At 41.2% G+C, this 24,229-nt stretch overlaps 1 protein-coding gene across 3 annotated transcripts in view; it reads right to left on the bottom strand.

Moving 5' to 3' along the window:
- Positions 1-1,549: 1,549 nt before the first annotated feature.
- sema3fa (sema domain, immunoglobulin domain (Ig), short basic domain, secreted, (semaphorin) 3Fa) overlaps positions 1,550-24,229 on the bottom strand; it is a 50,265-nt gene continuing 27,585 nt past the window's right edge. For 2 of the 3 annotated variants that reach the window (XM_071493457.1, XM_071493458.1), the window contains exons 3-19: positions 21,505-21,665; positions 21,357-21,419; positions 18,753-18,872; positions 17,202-17,291; positions 16,068-16,161; positions 14,411-14,530; positions 12,409-12,548; positions 10,848-10,962; positions 6,386-6,455; positions 5,429-5,573; positions 5,054-5,276; positions 4,682-4,770; positions 4,510-4,551; positions 4,160-4,317; positions 3,946-4,013; positions 3,611-3,744; positions 1,550-3,521 (exon numbers count right to left, since the gene is read on the bottom strand). In XM_071493457.1, the coding sequence (XP_071349558.1) occupies positions 3,093-3,521; positions 3,611-3,744; positions 3,946-4,013; positions 4,160-4,317; positions 4,510-4,551; positions 4,682-4,770; positions 5,054-5,276; positions 5,429-5,573; positions 6,386-6,455; positions 10,848-10,962; positions 12,409-12,548; positions 14,411-14,530; positions 16,068-16,161; positions 17,202-17,291; positions 18,753-18,872; positions 21,357-21,419; positions 21,505-21,665 (2,261 nt within the window). In that variant the 3' untranslated portion in view covers positions 1,550-3,092. Of the gene's footprint in view, positions 3,522-3,610; positions 3,745-3,945; positions 4,014-4,159; positions 4,318-4,509; positions 4,552-4,681; positions 4,771-5,053; positions 5,277-5,428; positions 5,574-6,385; positions 6,456-10,847; positions 10,963-12,408; positions 12,549-14,410; positions 14,531-16,067; positions 16,162-17,201; positions 17,292-18,752; positions 18,873-21,356; positions 21,420-21,504; positions 21,666-21,782; positions 21,855-24,229 lie in introns of those variants that run through there. The other variant, XM_071493459.1, reaches the window with a different exon arrangement.

Here is a 24,229-nt window from a genome sequence, read left to right as displayed (position 1 = left end):
GTCATGCTCTGTTGAGAAGCTGATAGTGATGAAGTTCCTGACTCATAACTGTGAATGAAAACAGCTGCAGCAGTAGTGGAATAACTTTGTGTATTTACTCAAGTACAGTACCTAAATCTGATGCATGTGTACTTTCTATATAAGGTCTTGATCTCACTCTGTGAAGTTCCTTGAGATAATGCAGGTTATGATTTGGCGCTACTGAACTGAATTGAACTATTGTATTTTTTTCTCCACTACATTTATTTGACAACTATTGAGACTGGATTTAATATCATAATAATATGATATAAATATAAAACTGTAAGTAAAATAATATAATAATAAAATAATATAAAAAAAGAGAAAATAGTAATAACACTAGTGATATAATATGTGATAAGGCTGTTGATATACCGGTATTGACGACAACCATGATGGAAGATGTTAGGCCTTGTGGATATTTTGCTTATCATATCATGTGGTTGCCTTTTTTACAATCCATTAAGTGTAATTGTTCTTTTTGTACAGTTATACAGTAGTTACAGACTCTCTCTTTCTCTCTGCCTCCCTATACTTGTATTTGAGTCTAATTCAATTGATAAAAAAGAAACAAAGCACACAATAAACAAAGTTAAAGATGAATTTGATATCATTATTGTTAGTATTATTTATTTATTTTTTAATTCTATCAGTATCACAATGATAATGTTAATCTGAATTCTTTTGGCCACAATAATTGTGTAGTGAAAATCTGATATTGTGACATCCCTCATATGTAACAATAAATCCCTCAAAGGGGCAAAGTTCCTCCACTGACCACTTTTCCTGACTGACTACTTGACTACTTTAGCGTTGCTACTAAGTAAAGGATCTGAATGCTTCCCCACCACTGAATACCAGTAACACAAGGAGCACTGAAATCAATGCAATATAATTCAAATCCTGCAGACCGTGCCCACCATTGTCAAACAGAGGAGAACGTGTGTTATTATAAAATATAGAGCTTTAATTTATTAGTCAGCAACATTGATGAGGAAGAAAAGATAGAAGTAATTTTTTTACAAGTCATTACAATAACATCAACTGTGCATTATATCATACATTACTTTACCTCTTTGAACCAGAGCAAAGTCTGCCAGACAGAGAAAATAAAATAGATGCACATGTTTGAAATATATGCAAATTTGTTTTGCACATTTCTTAGAGAGAGGAGAGAGAAGAAAGACTAAGAGACATAGAGAGAGAGAGAGAGAGAGAGAGAGAGAGAGAGAGAGAGAGAGAGAGAGAGAGAGAGAATTTAAAATCACAATCTGACCTTTCTGTACCTTCAGTATTTCACACCATTAAAAAGGTGTGAGCACATCTTTCTTGCACTGATAGTATTTCCATATTCCCACGACGAGAAAGACATTCACTGACATCCACAGCAACGTAGCATTTTAGACAAATACCATATACATACACTGTACATGCCATGCACGATGAAAAGCCACCTTCTGAAGATTGTGGTACAGGTTTCTCTTCAGGTTTGGCGGTGATCAGCTTGTTAGTGGTTGTACTTGTGACATTTTTTTTTTTTTTAATTTTTTTTTTTTTACATAATTTTTTACTGTATGGAAGCTGCTCAGTACAAACAGTTTTATATGAAGTCTGTGGCATGGTTTATAGCAGGATGGCACTGCACTAGACTGAAAGCTCTGTTGTGAACCAGCTGATAACAGTTAACACAGCACCAACGAAAGAGGCCAGTCCTCAAAGCACTGAAAAACAACACATTTGTCACTGTAATCTAACCAAAGTGTAGACTGGTTATGTGGCCAAACACAATATTCACTTAGTGAAACCAATATTTAGCATAAAACTGGCAGGAATGCAAACTTTGGATTCATTTAGAGCTAAAAAAAAAAAAATCCTTTGAGCATACAAACTGCATGCTCTCTTATATGAATATACTGCATAATATGCCACAGATACATGTGAAGTATTTATTGTTTATCAAGATCACCAATTTGGCAACAGAAGGTGCTTTGTCTCTAATAGTGTTTATCACAAACTGTCACAAACTCACATATAGCTGCCTGCTGGAATTTCTTATCTCTGAAGAGAGAAAAGACAAGGCAATGTTATATTTTCAGCTTTTGTGTCATTAAAAGCCCCCCCCCCCAAAAAAAAAACAAAAAAACAGCTTATCACAAAGATCACGTTTGTTAAGGATACAACATTGAGATGTGATATTCACATATAAACAAAACAAACACTTGGCAGCAACAGATTTTGGAAGAATTTGGGACCAGTGATGTCGCATCATTACTTGAGGCCAGGCTGGACCACAACGTTAAAAAGGAGAGACGTCACAGAGGCTTTTCATTCACATGTGACTGTGTGGCTGTAACAAGCTGTCACAGCTGCAGTCTGTGGCCATTTCTTCTATCCATGAATGTCCCGTGAAATGCCCTCATCTTTTTGTCAACAAACTTGTATCTTGCAGTAAAAAAAAAAAAAAAACAAAACAAAACAAAACAAAACACTGTCCGATATACAGTAGAGAGTTCTGGTGAAGGAGTTTAGGGAAGTAAAAGCAACTTCCTGACTCGACCTCCAGCTTAGACACTGAATACTGCCAGCAGTCATGTGATCCAACATGGTCGCTTATAACAGTTTCTGAATACATGTCCATCGGTCCTTGTCCATGTGTGGATACGTCCAATGTCCTGGGTTACTGTTGCTGTTTCTCAAAAACACCAAACATAAAGATATTCTCAACATAATAACACATTGTAATAAACAAATAACACTAACAATAATATTATAATAACAACAATATTTGCACAGATTTACCTATTCACAAAAAACATGTTTTCTAGATAGGTACAAAGAATTACTTTTTACAACCTACAATAAATATTGTGTACTTTTTTTAACAGTTACATAGAAACTGTTTGATGTTTTTGCTTTTGGTTGCAGTGTCTGTCTTGTCCATTACGATAATTAGATTTTTCTATCATTTGACTGGAGTCATTCCCCTTAATGGAGGGTTGCAGTGTTTAGGAGGTTGTGTGAACAGGTAGACATGGGGGTGTTTGAGGATGATGGGGTGTGTCTCAAGCTTCTCATGTCTCAGCTGGAGTTGTTTGCTCATCATGATGCCGACGGTTGCGAGGCTTCTTCTGCTCCTTCAGCTCCTTCTGGCTTTTGGCTTTGTTGTCCCCGAGGCTGCCGTCTCCAAGCTGCCAGTAATCCTGGCAGTACTGGTTGATCAGGCCCATCTCCGGCTGGCTCAGAATCGTCAGCAGGTCCTTATACTGGCCGGCGCTCGGAGTCCAGGCACTGGACTGGAGTGGAGGCAGGACTGGGCTGCCTGTCTCCACCAACACGTTGTTGACTGTGCGGCTGGAAAGGACCACAAGCTGCAGTTTGACCAGCATGTGTTTGAAGTTTTTCTCTGTGGATGTGCACTGGTAGATGCCGCTGTCAGAGGACTGCAGTGAGCGGATTAGAAGGCCCTGCTCTGTTTTCAGGATGCGGCCCTCTGAGCGAATCTGCAAAGAGCAGGATGACAGTTTGAAAAACATGTTCGCAAAGAGCTTTAACCGGCAGCTAACGGCTTTAAAGTGAAAGCTTTGCTCACCTCCTTCCTCCTATCGCTGTTTTCCTTCTGCAGGTGCCACTTCAGAGACACATGAGGAGACCTGGCCTGGCACTCCAGAAATGTAGTGCTTCCCTCCACCCCATACTGAACTGTCTCCAGAGTATTCTTATTTGCTATGAAACAGTATATAAATATACTTTCAGTATTATTTCATAGAAAATTATATTAAAAATTTGAACAAGATAGACAGATAGAACAGATGTCAGGAGGTGGGTAAGAAATTAATTAGAATGACAAGCCAATAACAAATAGACAAAAATAAGTGTGGGGGTGTTGGTTGTGTGATTGTGTGTGTGTGCAGTACGGACACTCACCATTGGAATTATAACCTCTGCATTGACGGATCGGGTTGCCGTACTTTACATCCTGTCGACGGCTCCGTCTAGAGGGGTCAGATCAACATACGAAAATAAAAAGCTTAACTTCAACATATTTTAAAAATGTCACATGTGCTAAAACAGTGCACACGAGAGAGAATTTCACTGCACTGTACCCATGTGCAATTGTCTACACTATCCAGATCCTCACCTCTTCTGTGAGGCTGAGTATCTTGAGCAGGATTTGCCATCCCAGGCGCAGTACGGGTCTCTGGCCAGACAGCAGTCAGCACAGGCCTCCCCGTACACATCACAGCGATGGAGAGCCAGGTGGGTCACACCCAAGACTGAGCCTACGTACAGTTGTTGCTATGATGAACAAAGATAAAGATCAGAATATAAAAAACAGACATCAGGTGTACACATTCTGTTGAGTCATGGAAAACTGAGCTACAGGTAAATCTTTTATGAGACAATACATTGTCTATAAAGCGACTGATTTCGGTATAATGAATTAATACTAGGTGAATTATTGATCTAAGCTGTTTCCAGGTAACTTACCCGTTTGGATGAAATCTTCATGGTGGTAATTGGTGTGGGAACCTGCAGTGATACAGTTAAAAACAGCTTTAAATAAGCAGATAGTGAATATTAAAAATGATCATTATTGTCTCAGACGGCAAATGGGACTAACAGAGGGAGGGAGTCAACAGACTAAGATGGGGTGACTGACCTTGAAGACCTCCACTTCCTCTAAGACCAGCTCCTCTGTCTGCAAGTCGTCTCTAGGAAGGACAATCACTTTCTGGACCGTCCCCCGATCTGTAAAACACAAGAGAGAAGCACATGTAACTCCAGCCCTGCTGACCCCTTACCTCTTAAATATCTTAATATTTTTAAAATTCATATTTTAAACATTGAATAGCTTTGAGGAAGCCGACAGTCTGACACATGTATGTTAAAGAGGGAAAGCCACATGAACCTCTCAGACAGAGCCATGGCTTGAAGATTATACATGATATGAACCTTAAAATACACAATGATGTAACTATTAGATTACTGGACAGTCATCACATAATGTCAGTCATGGCGTCAGGCCACTGACCTGTTCCCAGGAAGAGCACCTCGTAGCTCCCGTCGGCAGCTGTCACTTGGTCCACGGCAATTGTGGTGAACTCATAGTCCACGTTGGTTCTGACCACCAGGGGGTGCTTGTGTACTGGGTATACAGAGTTGTACATGGTGGGATGGTTTCTCATGAAGTTGATAACCTCATCTGGGTAATCCTTTGTGGATTTCATGTTGGGGGTGAAAGTGCCTCCAGGACACTATTGAGAAAAAAGAGGTGTAACTGTCAAACCTGCAATTTATCAATTTACCTTTTGCAGTAAAAACATGTTCATATAAAAAGGATGACAGAGAATTTTCTTTATGATGGGAGTGAATGTGTATTCATCATTTTTTATTGTTTATAACTCACAGTGCCAGGTCGTGGGTAGGGAATCTTCCCAGTGTATGCCACCCACTGGTAGTTGGGCCCTTCCTTGTGGGCAAAAGGCCCATTGAAGACCATGCGGATGTCAGCCATGGAGTACACGCACACTGCTGAGCCTTTAAAGACAGATCTGGAGGAGGGCAGGAGAAAAGGGTGAACACAGAGAGACAGCAGCGAGTAGATACAGATTAACTCACTCCCTGAGATAATTACTGTGGGTGCTCTCTGCGGCTGGTAGAATCTACTTCCTTCCCACGTACTCAGCCGGCCTCTTACAGGAACGCACTGAAACATTATGACGCACAAACACACTCTCAAACCAACTCAACTAGAGTCAAGCTGTCTGATACACTGACATACAAACACCCACGTACTGCAGAGAATCGCCAGAGCTCAGGCTCTCGCTGCTGTGTGGTGGGTGTACTATGTTTGTAACTCTTGTCATGGGCCTCTATCATTAGCACCACATGTTTTTATCAGCTGGGTTGAAAATGTGTGCGATGCCTAAGGACAGGATGGAAACAATAACAGTATTTGTTTCTCAAATACATTAATCAAGACATGTTTATTATGACTTGGTGCGCTCCTCTCCCCACTTGTGCACAGGCAGAATCTCAATTTACATGTCTAGTTGGTTGCCTTGAATTTTAATGCTATGTGTTGAATGACAACTTACTATCAAACCTGACCTATGAGAAACTACAGGCTCAGTCAGTCTCTCAGAGGAGTGTGACTCCCTCTGGGCTCCAGATTCACTTTCTGTCTTGTCTTTGTAGCCTGAATCTGACAGGGCAATGCGCAACACAGCATTTCAATATCAGAGAGAGCTGACACCTTCAGGCTGAGTGAAAAAGAAGAAAAACTGCAGGAGGAAACCAAATTACACCTTCCCTCCAAACTGCATAAAAGTTAGAGAGTTTGAGAAAGCTGTCAGTCACTTACCCTGAAACTGAGAAGACTCCATAGATGACAGGATTCTTGGTGTCTTGAGTTGGCTGGATATACACATCCCCTAAAAGATAATAAAAGATTTTATAGTCACAGCGATAAACCGTGAAAAGAAACAGTGGAAGAAGTATTCAGATCCTTTACTTCAATAAAAGTACTAATAAAACAATTTTTAAAAAGTCCATTACAAGAAAGAGTCCAGCATTCAAAATTTTATTTAAATAAAGTATTATTAGAAAAATGTATTTAAAGCATCAAAAAGATTGCTCATACATATTAGCATTCTACTGCTGTGGCTGTTTGAAGTGGAGCTAGTTTCAACTACTTTATATACAGTTTATTCCAGCGGTTCCTAACCATGGACGGTCCCTTCTGGGTCACAACATAAATCTGACATTCATGTGGGAGGAAAGAAAAGTTCTGCTGCACAGAAATCTTTTTTCAACTTTTCTCTAATCTTTGCAAAAATATTTTACATCTTTGGCCCTCGAATAGTTATGGTTAAATAAAACCATGTGTGAAGTTAAGAGGAGACACCTGACACATGTGACAAGAGACCCCAGCTAAACACAATATGTATGCTGCAAGAGAAGAAGCATACTGCAATACAGAAAAAGGTACAAGTACCTCAGAATTTTACTTAAGAGCAGTACTTGAGTAAATATATGAAATATAATAAAAGGGCAGCCTTTCTTCCCAAGCACAATAACGATCACATGATGAGTGGTCGGACAAAGTAAAGTAAATATTAATGTCTGCGTCTCGAATCAAATCATCCGAAGACTTATTAGTTCCCAGATTCCACCTGGTTCCAACCCAAAGTAACTATAATTGTGACATATAGAGATGTTATTATGCTTCCTTCAAGGGGGAGCTAAGGGAGAGTTCCTCATGAATTGTGGTTACCAGAGCCTCAATGAGATCCTGAATCCAAACTCTTCCAAAGCTGAAACTACCCTGTCTCAGCAGGGAATATAAGTGAAATAGAGATCTCTGGTGAAACAAGGCTTTAATAAGAGCCATATGCATCCAATGACTGTAGGGGTTAAGGCAGTTGTGAACCCTGCATATCCTCTGATGGCTTAATGAGAGAAAAGTGCAAGGAAAAACAATGAGGAAGAAAACTGAAATAAATTTTGAGTAGACAGGTTGAGTAGAATGACACCTCACCCTCAGTTGAAGACACAGGTCCATTTATATCTTTGCATCAATGGGAAATTAGTGAAAGGAAACTCAGATCACTTGTTTCAAACGGCCTTGAACAGTTAGGACAACAATTACCTATAGTCAAAGGCCTTTGGAAAAATACCAATCCGAAGAACAGACATGGAATCCTATCCTCTCCTTTATAACCCGAGGTCTTTCTCATGGTTATCTGTCAAGCTATTAATCTGACACACCGCAGTAAGAATGCAGAGCCGCCCTCTCATATTTATCGCTCAGATATCACCTGAATGAACTTGAGAAGCAACATGTAAAAGAACAAAATGCTAAGCCACAATTATGCCTGTGGAACTGAGGGTGAAATGTTGATCCTTGTGCCCTTGGCTTTATCGAGTGTGCACTGAATAAACAGGAGGCTTAAACTGACATGGCTTATTTAGACATTTCTGACTCTGCAAAGCTGCAAAATCCACAAACTCCCTTTTGATCAAGAGTTTTAAATCTCTTCATAAAAAATATCTCCCTACATGCCAAGGTACAAACGTGACAGGTAATGGCTGCACACTAAAGCAAAAATTAACTTTTGGCAAACAAAGTAGAATTTCATAACCCATCTGACGCCAGTTTGACAGACCTCCTGGCTACAGAGTGAGCGAAGTGAAAGAGAAAAGAAATAAATCAGGCGAGAACTGGAACAAGTTGCGTCACAGCAACTTTTGTTTCTGATGTGTCAGATCAGACAGTCTCTGAAGCACTCGCAGCTTCACACTAGCAGAGAAACATCTCTGAACACAAAGACTGGGGATAAGTAAGGTGCTGTGAAGGGTACAAACAAAAGAGAGGGTAGGTGATGTGAACAGTCACTGGATGGAAGAAGGACTGTCAAATGACTACATTACATGAATATGTCCTCGACATCTACTCTAAGAGATGTGGACCTAAAATATGTTGTTGAAACGTCCACTTGGAATAAATACAGATAAAAAAAAAAGAAAACCCAAACAAAAACCAGCAACAAACTTCTTCATAAAGAATGAAAGGGTTTTGAGATTTGTGGGCTACAATGACATAAAAAATAACTCAATGAAAAAACAACGTTTCACTGCGTAATTACATTTCAGAAAAGGCAATAAAACTTTATTGCCCACACATTCGTTCTCGTTTTTGTCTGGCAGACATTTTCATCTCTCTTGCGTCTGTGTGTCTCTTTCCCCTCTGTCTTTACAATCCTCCTCTCCCTTGGTAAAACACTGAATGCTTTTTCCTCTGTTAGCCTCGGCTCCGCTTCACCATCTGAACGTACTCCGCTCTCTCTCCCACGAGTCCTCAAACAACCACTCAGATGCCTCTGCTGGGCTCCATCGGGACCAGCGCGACTGGAGACAGAATACATTTCTACCAGACTGACTGTGGTTGTGGGAAGGCTGACCACATAGCTGTGGGATGTCACACTGCACCTCAGGACTCACAGTGACCTCACCACGAGTGCTCGTCTGCACTGAGACAAAATATGACCCGCTGCACTGCGTGTCGACTGAAAGTGCAGCAGCGCCGAGCACTCCTCTGTCACTGACACTGAGTGCTCTTAACGCAAAACATACATTTGCAGCTTACAAAGCCTCATCATAGCAGAAATAAAGGACGGTATCATACATTCACCTCATAGCTGTGTTCGATGCACCATTACTGGGTGAATTATTTAATGCAATCACAATAAATAAAGACAAAAATCTCAATGAAGAAGATTATAACTGACAAATAAATGGAAACTTATGTGCTGTCTGCCTTTGTCTGCATTAGCTCTTTGACTGTGGCTTGCTCTCAGGATTCTGCATATACTGTAAGCCACATGCATCATTTCATTATGTTCATTCTGGATAATTTTAAGATAATTATAGTCTCATAACTACATACTACAGTTACTCTGTAGTTCAAATTTTTTTTTTTTTCATTTTGTGGCATGAAATGTAAACTGGTAGTGTTGGACGCATTAAATGCAAACTATTTAGTTCTGTGACATCTGTCGGCTCAACCTCTTCCCATGTACTCTCCATACAGAAGATAGTCTTTTTTTTGTCAGTTGATTTTATGTTCTTTCATTTTTAAAAAAAAAGACTTGGTAGAGCATTGTTCATTTGAGCTTAACCTGAGTGCCTCTTGTTAGCTGGATTCAGGGAAATTGAGATGGCTCAAAGTGGATATCGAGCTTGTACCTGATTTCATTATGCATATTTTTAAGTCTTTCTATCATGAAAGTGTGTGTCCCAGTGAAAACAAATTTTTCCTGCTCAAATTCAGCAAAAAAACAAGGGAAAAGTAGTCAAAGATCTGCTGCTTACACCACCAGTCACTATAATTTCAAGGATACTACAAATCCCTCCTTAATCCTGTCAGTCGTGTGAATGACGGACAGGCTGGGAAGATCCACAGGAGGACACACTGATCCCTGCTGCTCATTACTTTAATTACTCTGTATACGTGTGTTTGTGTGTGTGTGTATTTGCTTTTAAAAAAAATAAAAGTACAAATTCTCTGTTTGAAAGCAGAACGATTACAGTCTCACTTTAAGGACAGTACCTTTCTGGGATGGCGCCTCCTGTACAACAGCCATGTTAATGTTCAAAGGAATATGCATGTCAAGATTAACATGTATGAGTCTGTGATACCTTAATCTAAAGCCGCAGCTTCGCTGGGATTCTTCCCAGCATTGCTGTACATAAGCAGAGACATGCTCAAGGCTGGTTTGCTGGGTGAGTGTCCCTACAGCACAGTAAGCTGCTGGCCTACACACGGCAGCAAAATCTAATGTGGATTAACATCATGGTGAAAGTATGCAAAGCAAATGTGAAGAGAACTCTACAAATGAGAACGTTGTTGATACAGAATCTGTCAACAAGACGTCCATCTGGAGATCCTTGTTTTACATTGTCGTGGTTACACGGTCATGTAAGAATTCTCACTTTCCCCTTGCCAAGTATTTTGTCAGGGCACAGACGTATTCATTATGTGCATAATACTAACTCCAAGCAGATGTATTATACGTTCCCTGAGTTGTAGAGATCGATCACATTAAGTGGTGGCGATTTGTCTTTTGTGAAATAAAAGTTTTAAAACGTGCCAACTTTTAGATTATAAAAGCCATCTAGAGTTCAACTGGACAAAAAAGTGGACACACATGGTGAACGGGTGAAATGCATAATGTCCAGAGATGAAAGCCAGCATCAGTGAATCTCTGATAGGGTGAAGTATGGAGAGAGAATGTTAAAGGAGGGAAATAATAATTCAAACTCACTTAGTTCATCAAAGTGTGTCTCGATGCCGTCGGCTCCAGGCACTGAGCAGATGAGTCGAGCCTTCAGAAATGTGCTCCACTTGTTGACCAGACAGCAGTGCCCGCCATCGTCATTCTGTAAGGCAGAGACACACAGTAGTCATTAATCCGCCCCAGTGGGAAGAGTCAATCCAGTGTCTGACAAACAGCTGTTTAAAACAACCGTCCAAACTAACTGCACTGGGTCTGTTGTTATTGGGCCTGTATGAGTAAAGATCAGCTCTGTGTTTCAGCCTGGCCCATCTGCACGCGAGGTCAGCCAACATCTACTACTGAGGTACAGATTCAAGCCTTGGGAAATTGATTCATGGGCTGGAACTCAACATACGTCCAAAGGATTTGCATGGGTGGAAGAAATACATCTTGGGTCTATCTTTATCTACTGTAACATAGAATAGGGAAGAATACTGTTTTTAAAATGTGTTGTGGTCTTTGGTAAAAGGATGGCTTCTTCTCAACTCAGAAATGTTTTGTTTTGCTTTTAATAGCCATGTTAGCGGTGTGGCTTTAGGGATGGCAATGTAATTTGGCTGGTTCACTGGACTTTTGTCCAGACTGTCAAAACATTTTGGGATTAACGGGAAATTTTGTTGACAAATTCATGGTCCCTAGAGAATGAAGCCTACTTTCTCTGGTGATCCTCTGCCTTCTCATCTAGTTCCATCAGCAGGTGATATTTGTTGTTAAATATCTTATCAGACGGACTGCCATGAAATTTGTGACAGATATTCAAGTTCCCAAGAGAATACATTTTAATGACTTTAGTGATATAGTATCTCATCTCAATTGTATTGGCACCACATTTTGTACAGATGTCCATGGTTCTCTGACAATATATTCTTATGACTTTTGTGATCCCCTGACTTTTCCTTTGGTACCATCATGAGATTGACATTTGGTTTCTATTGAAATATCTTGTGCTTACATCTCTGATGTAAGCATTTAGCCCAAAGTACTGCTGAGCCTAAAAAGAGCCTCATAGAGCTGCTAGCATGACTGAAGACTCTTAGCTTTGTTTAATAGCCTATATTTCTTGTAAATTACATATTTTAGGAATACAGCTTGCAAACACTGGAGCATCTTGAGAGACATTTTCCTGAAGTCAATGTAGAGATGATTGGAAAGTTTTGGACACCGTGTCATTATTTGTCTGTCTATGGTGACAAACAGCACTCCAGGCTCCTGCAATACATCACAGAGTAAGCACAGCTCTGGCTTTGTATGGATGTCAGTGCATGTATACAGATGTGGACTAAAGTAAACTCTGCCGCTCAAACATTTCATCCAGAGGAACAAAAATAACAGAATGCTACCCGAAGCTAGCTGTTGAGGCAAACAGCAAAGATTTTGTTTTCTAACTGGTAGTTGCTGTGCTACTTTTTCGTGCTCAGCAATTACTGGTGATCATGGGGGACTTTCTCTCTGGTTCTCTGAGAGCTGAAGAAACAGGCAACCGGCTGTACCTAACCATTATGGAGACATATAAACCTTTCACTGGTGATGTTTAACATGACAATCTCACCAGGCAGATCCGCCCTATCCTGGACTGGGTCATGGGACTCTGGCCCATCTCAGAGGCTTTCTCGCGGAAGAAAAAGTAGAGCTTGTCATCATTCTTCTCAGCACTGTCTGGGATGAGGTGTGCATGGACGAATGTGGGATCTGAAGAAAAGAAAAAAAGATGGAGAGAACATTACACGCCGTGCAGCACATGTTGCTCTGCACACAGGCTGCATCCAAATGCCCAGACTTCACCACACTTAATACTTTGGGAAGTCAGCGAGTGCCGAGGGCTCATGATTCATTAAGTCTGCAAGGGGCCTTCAGTGGACTTTCTGCATACTTCTAAAGCATCTGCTTGAGGTGCAGACTTTGGTTGAAATATTAACTACAATTTATAGCAATAAAGATCAGACTGTGCTTAAGAAAGAAATAACAATATCCATCCAACAAAGAAAAAAAAAATGAAATAGAGAAATATAATATTATAAGAGTTAATTCTCTGTGCATATCAACCTTCAACCTTTTTTATCATTTAGAATATTCACAATTATTCCAAGTCTGCCTTAAAACAAAATTCACATGCCCATATGTACACTGAAACAATTTCTGGTAGCTGTATTCATTCCTCCATACGGGCCGTGAAGATCTGAAGTTAAGCTAAAGCGACCGTGTCGCTTCAGCAGTCTGAGTTAAGATGAATCAAGTTACGGTCTGTTTAGTTTGAAATTTTTTATTTGTATTTCCCTAGACAGAATTTCTTTGCAGAGCTGCGGTGGAGGAATATTCACACAAACAGGGAATTTTGTACACTGTAAATTTAGAAGATGCCCACTTAATCTTTAGCCAAACAGTAGATTTTGTCTCCCATCCCTGACACTAGAAGCATCAGAAAAAGATCTCTTAATAGACAGTATGAACAGAAGGGATGATAGCAAGTAAGAACCGTCAGTGTACATATAACTATTGTTTTAATCCTTTAACTCTCCATGAACCCTGAAAAAAAAAAAACAACTCACATCGATGGAAACATTGATACACATAGTGTATCTTTGCCTCTGTGGGCCTAAAGCCCTCACACACTTGATGTGATGACAGTGAACATATCAGAGTGTGTATGTCTGCAAGCCTAAAGGATGAAGATATGAATTCAGCCACAGACATCATATAATCTGTGAAAAGGAGACTGGTAGCCTGGAGCCTAGAACAGTACTCGAATTGTCCTACTGTAAACGCACCCCTTTATTTCTTCCTAGTGACAGCGCTCAATATGGCATCACAGTGCGCTCCCACTGGCTGACTTACTGGGTCACCACTGGACACGCCACACAGGGTGCCCCTCCCCACTGTGACCAATCAGGGTCCCAAATGGGGACAAACCAAAACCAGGGGGAGGAGGAGGAGGAGGAGGGAGGGTAACCAGGAACCATGTAAGGGGGGAGGGGGAAATATCAGAGAGATTCCACATGGCTGATTAGCAGGACTCAGGTGTCCCGATGCTGTGTACCACTACCAGGGGACTGTTGTCAGGGCAACAGGGTCAGAGGAAAATCTGGGAGCCAGCAACACTGGGGGAGGCAGTGATTGATTTGGCAACATCAACCGAAAGCACCCGACGAGCATTTATAGTGCTGTGACAATCATGGTTCATTGGACAGCAGCGGCTACTCTGAGTCATTATTGACATTCAGTAATTTCCCCCTGCTACTACACTACTGACCTTGCTTTCAGACTCCGCAGGCATGCAATCAGCAATTAGCGCAGTGCATTTTATGCTTTGAGTCAAATGATCACTGGGTCATGTGGAGCAGACTGGAAAGATCAACAATCTCATTCCTAGAAGACCCTAGGAATGGATGATATGCTGGGTAATGCAGAGGCTGCATGTGTGGATGTTTCCAGAGACAATGAAGCAACGATCTTAAGGAGCTAAGGAATAAATTAAAAACGATCTGGAGAGAGATGAGTGAGTAAGTGAAAGAATTAATGCTGGGTGCAGAACAAGCCGTGAGTTGAGACATTACCGTTTAACCATCTGGAGTTGTACTGATCAGTCCTCATGGCTGTCTGCTTCCCCAGCGTACGAAAGATAGCAGAGTCTGTTCCCATGAAATCAATGTAGACTCCTGCATACAGCTCTCCATCTGTCAGTCACAGAGAAAAGAAGGAATGGCGTTGTGAAGGTGAAGTCATGATGGATGAAAACCATTTCAGGTTAAAACAGAGAGCATGTTGTCGACTGATTGTAATTTTATTAAAACGTTGCATCATCCCTCTAGGTTTCATCGAAATCAGACTGATATCACATACAATGGCTGTGACCGTTCAAAGCTTTAACTCTATATGATGACAGGACAGGTATACATCATACTTTAAACACTAATCAAACACGGTTCAGTGGTGTCAGACATGTCACATCTGGGTTAAAAGTGGTGACCTCATAATTACATTGTATATCACACTCATTATACCAATCAGTGTAATTTGAAAGGACATCTGGATTTCCACAGCCAATTTCATGTCAGCTGGATTCATGGTGTATGGGTTAGGGGTCGATGAAAGCCTGATATTGTAGCCCTTCAGCATCACCATCAGGCCTGTTAGTGCAGTGTTTTTAGCTTCAGATTTTGACACAGTTAGACTCCAACTCCAAGCTATCACATCTGACATGTGCATAGACAGACACTTCCTGATCTCCATTTTCCGTGCACGAGAGAAAGGTGAAACTTAAGATTTCCTGCTGTCTATACAGAACGTGAGATTTTGAGGAGGTCAGTGAGAAATTGCTAGTTAAATAGAAAAAAAAAAACAACAACTCCTGACGCCTGTACCAGGGAAATTCCAGTTTCCTTTGTTGTGTCAGTGCGGTATGTCCCTGCCCTGCCAATTGTGTAAGAAAACCTGTAGCTGATTTTCTTGGTATTACAGTTTTGCTCAGGTCAGCTGGAACTAAGCTGACATGAGAAAGAGGCTCTGTCTCCCCCACACACACACAGACACACACAAACACACATGCTGGGCAGAAGGTCACTGATCAACAGCCATGTTTTGACCACCTGTATGCTGCTGACAGCAAAAGACCACCCACTGACATGAGAGTGCACACGTCAGTCTGACCAAATATGTAAATACATAAACTGCACTAGAGCTGAAATGATTAGTATGAAATGCCAAAACGTGCCTGGTCGCAGCTGTTTTATATGATTATAAATTCAATATATTTGGCTTTTGGAGAGGTGGTCAGACAAACAAGCAATCTGAAGACATATAGGCTCAGACAAGAGTTTGTTTTTATAAATCATTTTCATAGACAAAACAATTTAACAATTAATCAATTAATCAAGAAAATAATGGACAGATTAATGGATAATGAAAACAAGCACTACCCGTTGCCCTATTGCAAAGAACGAGCACAGTATTTAAAATCATCAATCATAATCAGAGAAGTTTATTACTTTGGGGCAACTACTGCAACCAACAGATGAGATTTTCTTTAGGTAAACACTAAAAAACTGAAAGGATATATTTAAATTTAATTATGTAGATCCGTCTGAGGCAGGCACAGAAACTGAACTGATTATAGCCAAAGACACATTGCCGAGCCTCTTTGTTTTCCACAGATAGCTATTTAAAGTTGTCTGAACATGTTGTATGAAGGGGGGGGAAAAAGTAGGCACTTACTGATCAAAGAGGAGACGCTGTTAAGTTTGGGGTCATAAGGACATTTTCCCTTCCCAGAATCCACTTTACCAGGTTCAAGTCGGAAAATATATTCCTGTAACGGTAAAGAATTAGGAAAAACATCACCTTGTTTTCACTTGTCATTCGGTAACAGATTTATTGTGTTGAAGGAATCTGTTATCCTTTTAATGCAGCATGTGCAAGGCACTTCTAGATGTTATAATAAGCAGTTTTAAATGGCAGCATCAAACTAAAAATGTGATCAGTTGGGAGACAAAATAACAATGACGAGGTGTGAGCTGCTGTGACCCTACAGGCACTGAACAACAGACTCTCACAGCACTGCTGCATCTGCTGAGGGGAACAAAAAGCACACAAAGCCAGTTATCAGGGAGATGGAGAGGTGGAGGAAAATGCTGAGAGCAATCCAAAACTCATCCACCATGCTTCTGATATTAGTGGCTCGAACCAGAATTCATTATTCCGCAGTGCAAGAGGACATCTTGAACATCTGTGTCAACACTGGGTATGTGTCTGCAGCAAGTTTTTAGTCGGGTACTTCAAAGCTGACTGAGGATGCCTGACAGGTAGGAAATATGAAAGGGGAAGCGGAGCAATGTCAAAGCTGTGTCTGTAACCCACTGTTGGATGTTTTCTTTAAATAAGATACAGTAGGATTCAAGCATATGCGTAGTGATGAAAATGCCTGCATGTCTACATGTGTTGACCTGATGAAGGTCTGAGGACTGAAACGTCATTAATAAAGTGAGTACAAGTGATTGATGGTGTGTGGGATTTTTTGGTCCTCTCAGAGTTTGTGTGTCTACATATGACATCACTCTTAGCAGCCATTAAAGGCTCCACCGGCATGAGAATAGCACATTTACAAAGCACTCTTGTGTCGAGTGCTACTGCACAACAAACACAACATTCATAGTGAACATTTTGACAGTAGATTAGTTTGGAGAACTCTTTTGGAGCCCAATTATTAACCCAAGATATATATATATATGTATATACATACAAAAAAAACAGACAAACAATATGTTATCCTCACTACTCCAGCTGAGACTGAAAGAGTACTCGTGGTGGGCACCAGACTTAAGAGTCTTTACAAAACTCCCTTCTGCCCACCTTTGCCTCCAAAGGCTCTGATGTAGTGCTGTAGTCTGCTGCCCGACTTGTTCTCCCTCCAGATTGGGGTGCCTGTAGGTAGTGGGACCCCTAAAACAGAGACATGGCACAGTGGGCCATCTCGTTACCGACATTTGATTCCAGATCATTGCTAAATTCAACTGATGATGCCTGCGACATTAATAGAAAAAGAAAAATAGGAAAGTAGAAAAAGAGCGATTGAACTGGATAAAGACGAGAAATTCTAAAAAAAAAAAAAAAAAAAAAAGGAAATGGAAAGAAAAACGTCAAACTGAAGGTCAAAGTGGAGTGAAGAGAGCAAGAGAGCCTGGTGGGTGACATCCATCATTTAGCAGCCATGTTAGATTAGACTCAGTGTCATGCAAACACAGCGGTAAACTCCATGCATAAACCATGCAGCTCCAGGAAAGACAACAGAAAAGGGAATGCAGCAAAATGAGACAACCAACATTTCAGTAATGTCTAATAAAGTGATGGATGGAACAAATTAAAACAAACCTAGGAATACCGAAGAATATGTTTAATTTCACATACTAAGATGGCTTTAGTAACCTTCAACAAGCCTGAATGAAGCATGCTCCTTAACTAAATATTCAAATTTTTTTCAAGTGTTTTTCCAAAATATGTGGGTTCTGAAACAGCATCAAAAAAGCAGTTAAAAGAAAATCTGTCAAGTCAAGGGAAAAATTTTGAGAGTCCACTAAGGACTAAAAATGTGTGAAGCCCTCTGTGTACCAAGCGGAAGAATTTCTGAACAACTGGTTTCTGTTTACATCTACTCTTACTGAGGAAAATCTTTACAGTGTGAAGCAACATAGCTTTTGGGCCTTAGGGGAGAAGCTGAATGACAAGAGGCGGACTGACCTTTACATTGAAATCTGAACCCTCCATTTGAACAGTGAGACTAAACAGGCAGACTGGTGAATGTAAGTGTGTGGACTGTAGCTGGTGCCGGCAGCTGCTGCAGCTCTGCGTGGCCGTCGTGCTGGATGGAGGGAGGGATGGAGGGAGGGACGGAAGGAGGGCTGAGCTACAAGGCTGATGATGGATGAGAGGCTCCATCAGTAATGATGGCTTTTCAGAGGCTCTCAGCCAGACAGAAAGACAGGCCACAGGCTCTGGTGTGTATAAACAGGTGAGGAAGGGAGGGAGGTCTACGAGGGGGGAACATTTGCTATAGATATACTGTCAACATGCTATTCCCCACAGTAAGAGAAGATTGTTGCTGCAACAAACTCTAAGCGGTGGCAGTTAGGTCCCTCACCAACAACAATTTTGCAATAATAATGGAGATCTATGGAGGACTGGCCATGAGCCTTTTTCTTCGAACCCTCCAGACCGTGAAACCGTGCGAATCGATGAAAACTAAGAGGCAGAAAATGATAGAAGAAGAGCAGAGCCCATGAAACTGAGGAGCAAGCGCAGAAGGAGGCCCTCTGATCCGAGACCGATTGACAGATATGGTTCTTTAAGAGGTGGAGAGCAAAGGTCACAATGTCTCCATGGCTGCCTGGCTGTGTCTTTGGTTACCTGTGACCTGCGTCCTCGGTCCACATAGGTGCAGATGGGGTTGTACGCCCCTGTCCCACACACATACAGGTGGGTCCGGTTCCATGGCTCAATCAGACGGATGAAGTTTCCACATTCCCCCTGAGGGAGGGCAAAACAAAACCCAGCAGGATTAGAGATTTAGGTTAAAAAAAAAAAAAAAAAAAAAGACTCTGAACATAAAACTGCAATGGAAAAAATAGTTACATAACATATAATGCCCCACTGATGGTTAATAACCCCTCTGCCTGGCTTAAAACCATCACATCTATCATTTCCACTGTTGGCTGGCTTGTGTTTGGCAGCTCCGTTCTCTGGCTCAGTGTGGCGGCTTGGCCCAGGCTTCACATCAGACCACACTGTCGGAGGGAAAATGTTTCCAAACACCATATAACTGTGTGGCAGAAACCAAGAAAAGCAGTGCATCTGAGCTGTCAAGTGTGTTTGAGGGTAAACCCAATTCAATGTTCTGTCAGACTTGACAACTGAAAAACATTCTGGTTAGACCAAAAGAAACTGCTGAGTGAAAATTTTGGCTTTTGGAGATTTTAAAATCCAATTAGGGCTTTTTTAGAAAAATACAAAGACATTGATGTGAAAATCTCAATCTTAATGGGGTTTATGTAGTCTAGAATTCTAATTATTCAAGTGGTGAGAATTTAGACAGACTTCTTTTTGGACTGAAGACAAAGAGGTGCTGCTGGTGAAAGCAGCTCTGTGCTTTCGAGGTCTGCAGCTCTCTAATCTCTATTTTTCTAACCAGCTGTCTGCCTTCCTGGTCGCAATCCGCCCAAATCAAAACTCCAAACTACAGAAATGCACAGGCTTATGATATCTGTTCAGATTTGTCCGTCATGTCGGCTGTTAGTGACAGCTGGCGAAAAAGAAAGGATGTACCAAGCATAAAAAAAAAAAGAAAAAAAAGATTGTATGCAGGATGGGGGATTTTGGCAGATCCTAGCAACACGACAGATGCACAAGTCAGAGGTTTCAGAGGATGTGTTTTTGTGTGTGTGTGTGTGTGTGTGTGTGTGTGTGTGTGTGTTCACGCGTGTGGGCCTGTGTGTATTATTCGGCGCACAGTTGTGCTCCCCCACAGAGAGCACAGCGGGGATGATTGCCTTTGACCTCCTGCCTGAACCGACATCCCCTCTGAATTGCTTTTGAATTGTCATCATCTGTCATTCCCTAAAGAGCGGCGCAGACTGCCAAGATGTCTCGCAGTGGCCAATTTTATTTCTTATTTTAGTGATGAAATTTCAAACCCACCTCACACACACATACACTCACACAGGAGCGCATACATGCACACATGAACATACAGAGGCCGGTACGATGTAGCCAGAGGCGGTGAGAGGCGCGGGTCACCAAACACGCATAAATGAACATTCCAGTTGGATAAACAGCAGCCTGCACTCTCGACCAGCAGGGGAGAGCAGGGTTATTAGCCAGGGCCTCATCACTCCCTCGGTGCTCACCACTTCTGGCAGCGCTCACCCCTAACATGGATGAGATGAGTGTGTATGTGTGTGTGTTTTCAGGGAGAGGTGGGTGGTGGGTGGTGGTAGTGGTGGTGGTGGGGGGGGTTCACACACTCCAAATGTGTGAACAAAATCAAAAGAGAAGGATCTGTTTTTTTTTTTTGTTTTTTTTTTTTTAATATGAATTTCAATGATGAGTTTCCATCTCAGCCTTGTGGGGGCTGCGCTGCGGCCGCTGTGCTTGAATGTCTGGATCGTATTAACACTTCAGACAGGCCTGTAGCTTCCTCTGGTTAATTCATTTTGTCTGCTTGTCAGGACAACAAAGGGTAAAATAATTATTGGGCAAAAAAAAAAAAAAAAAGACAATTATATTAAATAAAAAAAAAATTTAAAAAAATAGAAACATCGTATGAGATATGTCGGTTAGTGGAATACTGTATGTTTTCAGCTCTCCTTGAAGACGACCGCTCGTTCAAGCCGCTGCTCGAGCTTAATTGGTGGCAGCTGTACGCAATCAGCAATCAGGGATGCAGAGACAGTGAATGAGAGCTTCGCAGCTCGTCACACACTGGAAGGAGCTCTAAAATGTCCGACAGTGACCCCGGTGCCACATTCAAATCTAAAGTGTCCCCAGAAAAGACACACTTGGTATTTTACACAATGATATCACCACCTCAAATGATGTTTACACGTGCAGCAGGTCGCAAAGGACGCAGGTTGTGATATTTACTGGTACATTAAATGGGTCCTACTTTGTCTTGAGGGTTGATGAATTGCTTGAGTGGTTTGTATGAAAACAGGGTAATTACTTTTACCGTGATTTATTTTTTCTTTTATTTTTACATGTATAGACTTGATTTATTGTTCAGTTTATGCAAGAGCCCAAGATCAAAATCCAATCAATTTACAAAGATATAAAACAAAGAGAAGCTGAAAATACTACATATATTTGACCATATTTGAGGAGCAGGAACCAGGAAACATTTTTGCTTATTAAGCTCTTGGCAATTCATTTTCTGTCAAGTGACTAATTAATTACTAATAATAAACTAATTGTTGCAGCACATAATTCAATTTGATATCACTTTACTTGAATACTTACATTGGTGTCTTTCCCTGACAAAACACACTCAGTCTTCCTCTGGGGGACAACAGGCCAGTGGATCTGACAGGAAAGAGTCGACATGCTGGTTAGCTGTAAACTTGTGCCGAGCTCATCCAGTTTAACATTTACGTGGCAGGTTTCTTACTATGAGTGGCTCCTTGTTGATGTCGTGCAGATCCAGAGAGAGGATGTAGTCTTTGCTGCCCACGTACATGCGGTCGTGGTCCTCGTCCATGCGAAGGATACGATAGTCGGTTGAGTTCAGCAAAAAGGAGAAGTGGTGGGCTGTGCCGGTAGACTTTAACTCTGGAAGAAAAAAAGAGGCAGAAAGAGTGGGAAATGAATGCTTGTGTTTGTGCTGTACCTGTAAGCCTGTGGTAGAAAAACAAAAAACAGAAAAACTGGGAAACGGAATCTACAGACATGGTCGCAGGAGATGTGTGTAGGCTGCTCATTTCTGGCACAGAGATTTTGGTTTGTCAAAGTTCCTCCATTCTTAAAGTACTAGAGGTGATCTCTCCATTTATCTTAACTACACACACACACACACACACACACACACACACACACACACACACACACACACACACACACACACACACACAGTATGCTAATGATGCGCAAACCTACTATCAGACTCTCCTAAATTAATTTACAGAAGCTGTTCTGCTTTTTTTCTCTCAGCCTTACAGTTACATCCTGCCATTACAGGGTTATCCTCAGACAAAATCTGGTTATGACAAAAGCAAGGAGGCAAACAGTGAATCCAGGCCTGTCTCCTTGAAATTAAATTCATATACAACTAAACTGGTACAGCAAATATGTTTTGAATGAAATGTAATCACTGGCTGGATTAGGTTCAGAGGCAACATATTTTTGAATAAATAAAGCTGCACTACATTTATTAACGGCAGTGGAGTTGCCAGGAGGTGGCTGGGGTGGATAGAGACCCACATCCAGAAAAGGTGGTTTTTGTTAAATATGAATAAACATATCATCTCTTAAGTCACTGAACTTTTTCTGTATGAAACAAGACCACAATTTTGCCTGAACCTCAACCAAGTGCTGTTAGTTCCTAAACATAACCATACAACAGGATGTTAAAGCCGTAGTCACTACAAGCAGATATTGTACTGAAAGATGGACTTTTTTAATTCTTTGTGAGTTATCAAATGTGTGAAATAACAACATATTCTAGAAAATGTAATCTGTTCACATTTATGTTTCCTACGAGATGTTGTTACAGTTTAGTCATATGGCGACAGTGAGGAGTCAAGTTAACGCTACATGACTATTCATTTTGACCTGAGCTGGTTTTCCCTATTGGACCCATCTATGCTGGACTACTACTGGTATCATGAGCTGCAGTCTCATCACAAGGCTTCTATTACAAAAGGTCATAAAGCAGATAATGTTCAGTCCGACCCTGGGTCTCATTCACCTTTTTTCCAATTCTGTCAAGCCATGAAAGAGATGATGGCCTTCGCTATAATCTCGTCTTGTGAATTCTCCATTTCAACAGCAGCAGAAAAGATGCCGACTGCTCCCAGGCTTAGTCTCACCTCATATCAAACATAACATTCCCACATTGTTTTCCTCTGTATCACCATTAAAACAGTTTTGAAATAAAACTGCTCTCAAATGGCTCACATACTGCTCAGGGCAAATCACTGGTGTGTGAGTTTAAGTTACACTTGGGGTGTGAGGGGAGATAAGTGGAGATCTGGTGTACGGAAAGCAGCTTTTTCTCCCGGTCCTTCCATTACCTCCCGAGCTGTTAAGAGAATCTGATAGGAGGTCTCTCTCTTTCTCTTGCTCTCTTTCAAACTGTGCTTGGGAAAGTGGATCTTGAGGAAGTTAAGCCTGCTGTTCTATTTGCAGAGAAAACTAGAATAGAGGGACCTGTTCATGTTCCACCTCAATGAGACCAGACAAACGCCCTCCTGTTCTCTTAAACCAAGTCTGAGAGTGATTGATAATGAAAAAAAAATGCCTCCAACAGCTACAACAGCTTGCCTTGACCAGGAGGAAGCAGAACTTGTGACTTTACTTGGAATAAAAGACAGTGTGATGTTTTCCACCTGCACAGGACATGTTGAAGTACTGACATGAATCCTCTTCCAGAAAGCTTCTCAGCTGCTGGTGTGCTGAGCTGAGCTCCTTCAGGAACTGTGAAATGCTGCCGTCACGGTGCAGCATCATGGCACGCAGTAGGGTGGATAAGGTAGTAAACAGGAATAGACATGGCTGTCACCCGTGTAATTCTCATAAGTTCCCTCCAGACACATATTCTGTAATGCTTGTTCCCACTCTCCTGGACAGAAATATATAGTGAGTCATGTCGTGGTGATATGGCCATACTGGAGTATTGTCTTACAAACGTTTATTCTGTTCTATCAAAATTTATGATTCCAAGCAAACTTGAAATTAAAAACCTAGAAGTCTCTAAGTTTGTGTTGTACATATGTGAAGATCAATTTAAAATCTGCCATAAAATTCATAAAATCAAATGAGTACCATATATGGTTGTAGCATTAATATTCAAATTCTATAATTACTCTCTTTATAGTAGCATTCATTGTTAGTGCCCCTCTCTGCCGTTCCTCTGTAGCTTTGTAATTGCTTGGCTGTACAGGAGGGATCCAGCGTTATTGTTTGCTATTTCATTTGATATCAGCCCCACTATTTACTGTTCACTCTCCTTACATTGAATCAGAGCTGCATTATGTTAGTTCCACCAAACATTTCGACTGTTGCTGCTTCACATTGAAGGTGTTCAACGGGTGAAAGACTTTTATTGTGAAGCAGTCACAGGGAATGCAGTATATTTGGAGCAGCAGTATATCTTTTGACTGTGGATCAGTTTCAAA

The sequence above is a fragment of the Trachinotus anak genome, unplaced genomic scaffold (genome assembly GCF_046630095.1).
Source record: "Trachinotus anak isolate AG129_WGS33_773 ecotype Australia unplaced genomic scaffold, CSIRO_AGI_Tana_v1 ptg000013l, whole genome shotgun sequence".
NCBI classification, from domain to species: Eukaryota; Metazoa; Chordata; class Actinopteri; order Carangiformes; family Carangidae; genus Trachinotus; species Trachinotus anak.
The sequence above is the reverse complement of the archived record's forward strand: the minus strand, read 5'-3'. Positions and strand labels throughout refer to the sequence as shown.